Source organism: Pteropus vampyrus, unplaced genomic scaffold (genome assembly GCF_000151845.1).
Source record: "Pteropus vampyrus isolate Shadow unplaced genomic scaffold, Pvam_2.0 Scaffold157, whole genome shotgun sequence".
Lineage (NCBI taxonomy): Eukaryota > Metazoa > Chordata > Mammalia > Chiroptera > Pteropodidae > Pteropus > Pteropus vampyrus.
In genome coordinates, this window is record NW_011888938.1 from 1,998,977 (window position 1) to 2,002,834 (window position 3,858).

General features: G+C 65.6%; 1 protein-coding gene across 1 annotated transcript in view; it reads left to right on the top strand.

Annotated features, from left to right (window-relative positions):
* ADAMTSL2 (ADAMTS like 2) overlaps positions 1-3,858 on the top strand; it is a gene marked incomplete at its 3' end in the record, with an annotated part of 22,761 nt that overhangs the window by 2,932 nt on the left and 15,971 nt on the right. The window contains exons 3-5 of the mRNA XM_023536471.1: positions 601-746; positions 856-979; positions 3,756-3,836. Of these exons, the coding sequence (XP_023392239.1) occupies positions 601-746; positions 856-979; positions 3,756-3,836 (351 nt within the window). The remainder of the gene's footprint in view (positions 1-600; positions 747-855; positions 980-3,755; positions 3,837-3,858) is intronic.

The following is a 3,858-nucleotide window of genomic DNA, read 5'->3' on the forward strand; positions in this document are numbered from 1 at the left end:
GGGAACAGAGCCGGGCCGCCCGCCCACGCCCTGGGGGCCACGGCCCATGGGTCCCCTCCTGGGGACACCGGGAGAGAGTGTCCTCGTCCAGTGGGTGGGCAAACCGAGGCCCGGGGTGGGGTCTGTCTTGTCGATGGTCACGAGAAGTTGGGGCAACCGTGTAAATGAGCTGGCCTCTCGCCCTCAGGGGCTAAGTGCGGGGCCAGCAGCCCAGGGCCACCAACTGGCTCAGACCTCCTGCAGGGGGGAACCTCCCCCACCCCCACTCACAGGGAGGCAGAGGCTATAGCCCCTGCCCCTTGAGGGTACCCCATACCCCAGACCCAGGTGGGCTGGCCAGGTGCTCCGCGAGGCCCCCTTTGGCTAGGAATAGTGAGCGGCTCTGTATGGACACCCGAAAGCACAGGGCCTGGGCTGGGTCGCGGCCCCTGCGTCTCGGCTCACGCCTGCCAGCAGACCCCGGGCAAGTCCCTTCCACGCCCAGGCCTCCGCTTCCCATCTGTGCTCCGGGAGAGGGCTGTTTGGGGCTGTTTGGGACGAGGGAGGGCAAGCCCCTGACCCGGCCCCCTCCCCGCCCTGAGACCCTTTGTCCCCGGCCAGATGACTACGTGCACATCTCCAGCAAGCCCTGTGACCTGCACTGCACCACGGCGGACGGCCAGCGGCAGCTCATGGTCCCCGCCCGCGACGGCACGTCCTGCAAGCTCAGTGACCTGCGAGGGGTTTGCGTGTCTGGAAAATGTGAGGTTGTTAAACATGGCCGCTGGTCTCGTCGCGCTGACCGCCCGCCCGCGCCCCGTGGCGGTGGCAGCCGCGGCGCCCTCCCAGCGGCCCCCTCCGCCTCCCTCCCTGCAGCCCATCGGCTGTGACGGTGTCCTGTTCTCCACCCACACGCTGGACAAGTGTGGCGTCTGCCAGGGCGACGGGAGCAGCTGCACCCACGTGACGGGCAACTACCGCAAAGGGAACGCACACCTGGGTAAGCGCCCGCCTCGGTCAGCGCCCACCTCGGTCAGCGCCCACCTCGGTCAGCGCCCACGCCCGCGTGCGGCCCTGGGGGCGACCCCGTCTCCGGCCTGCCGAGGGCTGCTGTGCCAGCCCCTGCCCCTCGAGGGTACCCCATACCCCAGACCCAGGTGGGCCGGCCAGGTGCTCCGCGAGGCCCCCTTTGGCTAGGAGTAGTGAGCGGCTCTGTATGGACCTGAAAGCCGGCGGCTAGTGCACGCTTGGCTTAGAGGCCACGTCTGACCTTTGCAGCTGTGCGGGGAGATGCCACACTTACTGAGGGAGACTGAGGCCCGAGTCCCGTCCTCACCGTAGATGGGAGGGCTGAGCCACTCGCGTGTTCTGCAGAGTCCACGTTTCGGGGTGCGGAGGCTCCAGGCTGGCCCCCCCTTCCCTGGGCAGCAGTGTGTCCATGTTCCAGCTGCATCCATTTGGCCTCATGTTGGCGTGGCATTCAGCTCTGGCCCGGCCCTGTGGGAGCTGGGGATGGGCAGGGGTCTGAGTCTGTGACAGGACTTTGTCCTTTTGGAAAGATGTCACTTACAACACTCAGCATCAAACCAAATACATTCCTGGGTCTCGGTAAATGCTTGTGGGATTAAACTGGGTTATCGGATCAGGGAAGGGGGTGCAGCTTGAAACCCACTTTCGTGTGTGGCGAAACCGAGGCCCAGGCTGGGACTTGCCAGCTCAGGGTCCCCCAGTGAGTTCGGGTGAGCTCAGACCGGAAGCCACGGTGGCCCTGGCTGTTGGGACTCTGGCCGTGTCCTGGGGTGGAGCAAACGGCCTTGGCCGCCACATGAGGGTGGACTTCAGAGTTCGCGTTAGTCTCAGATATGGGAGCCAGGGCCGAGGGACAGCGTCTGGAGAGGATGGGGTGACCTTAGTGGAGGGTCAGGGCAGGGCCACTGGAGGGGGCCGAGCAGCGCGTGGTGAGCACGGCGGGCAGAGGCCACGTCCTTCGGAGGCCTCGCTGCGGGAGGCGAGGAAGGCCACCTCGCAAGCCCCCTTCCCTTCACAAACCGCTCATGGGTCCTCCTGCCGGACGTGGGGTACACGGATGGCGGGGCCAGCGTTCAGGCGGTGTGTCTCTTCCTGAGCACCTACTGTGTGCCATGAGCACCTACTGTGTGCCAGACACTGCGGGCTACAGGAAGGCCCTGGAGAGCCAAGGCTCACTCCCTCACAGAACTCTTGGTCGGGGGGGGGCCGGGGGCTGACACCTAAACACCCCACCTCACTCCACCGGCGCACACTGTGCCCCGGGCCAGGTCTGGCGCGAGTTAACCCATCCGCAGCTCACGACGTCTCTGCGCGGCAGGTGCTGCCGGCCACTGCTCCCATTTTGCAGACACGATAACGGAGAGGTTAGGAACCTAGTCTCAGGTCACACAGCCAGAGGTGGCAGAGCTGGGTCTGAACCCAGTGGTGCCCACCGTCCACCCCCCCTGCCCTGATGAGTGTGTGCGTGCTCGCCGCGGGGAGCGCCCCGCACGGTGGCAGAGCCGGTGAGCCGATGCTCAGGGATCTCGTGAGCTCCCCGCTGAGTTAGCAGCCGTCGCGTGGGAACCTGCAGTTAAATAGGCAGCGCTCACCATTCGCTAATCGGGTCCCCTGCGTAAATGCCGCAGCAGCAGGTGAGCCACCGTGCACCTCTTTTCAACTCCGTACCCCGTGACGTGGTGTTGGGAGCCTCGAATCGGTCACGGTGGCAGTGTTGACCCCACGGGAATTGGCCCGCACGACAGGTCAGAGCTCCTCACTCTCCCACCAAGAAGGCCGGTCGTCAACTATTTCGCAGGGCGCCTGGTGGGGAGGGACGAGCCCGCAGTCGTCAGGGACCTGTAACGGTGGCAGGGCAGGCGGGAGGTGGGGCGTGGTGCCGGCCTGCGGGAGCAGCACCCCCGGGGTGGACAGGTGTGCCTGGGCGCTCACACTGCTCGGCGGGAGCCGGGGCACGAGCTCAGCCCAGCCAGCCTGACCCCTGAGTCGGCCCTGCCCCCACCAGGCTTCTCATCTTAGGACTTTACAGAAAAACATCCCTCCTCCTCCTCCCCAGAGCACCCTCCGCGTCCGTCCTCAGAGCCGCTCCCTGCAGCCCCTGGTCCCTTGCTCGGGGTCTCCGTGCCGGTCTCTTGGCTGCCTGCCCACCTTTCTGGGGACTTGATGATGACCTTGGCCACGCTTTGTCCTTCCTTGTCTACATCTTTGAATGCAGAAAGCTCTGAAATCAACACAATATTGGGACGACATGGGTTTTAAAAATACTAATAGTGACAGGGACCTTGGGGCCAGGCTCTGCGCCGGGCAGAATCTCCCTACGTGCCTAGGGCGGGAGCCGGCCTCCCTGCGTGCAGAAGAGGAGACAGGCCCAGGCTACGGCCACGCGCGGGCTCGACTTGGTGATGCCTGGAGCAGGTCCCAGGCCTGTCTGACTCCAGCAGATTGAAGGCTCGGAGGCCTGCAGTGTCCCTCGGGAGTATGACGAGTGTTACCCACGGCCTTGTAGGAAAGGGCCAGGGAGCCTGGGCAAACCCGGGCCCGTGCCTGGATGGCGGTCAGCCCTATGACGGCACGGGGCGTTTCGGCAGGGCCTCGGACTTGCCTCCGGGGCCTGGGTGCAGCCAGACAGCACCCCTCACCCACTGGGGACGCGGCAGAGTGGTGGCCGCCATCCAGGGCTGTCTTTCCGATTGAGAGGCGGCGGCTACAGCTGGAACTGCTGCTCCCCATTGTCCAATCTCCCCCAGGTTACTCTCTGGTGACCCACATCCCAGCCGGCGCCCGAGACATCCAGATCGTGGAGCGTAAGAAGTCCGCCGACGTGCTGGGTACGTGTGCTGGGCCTGGCGG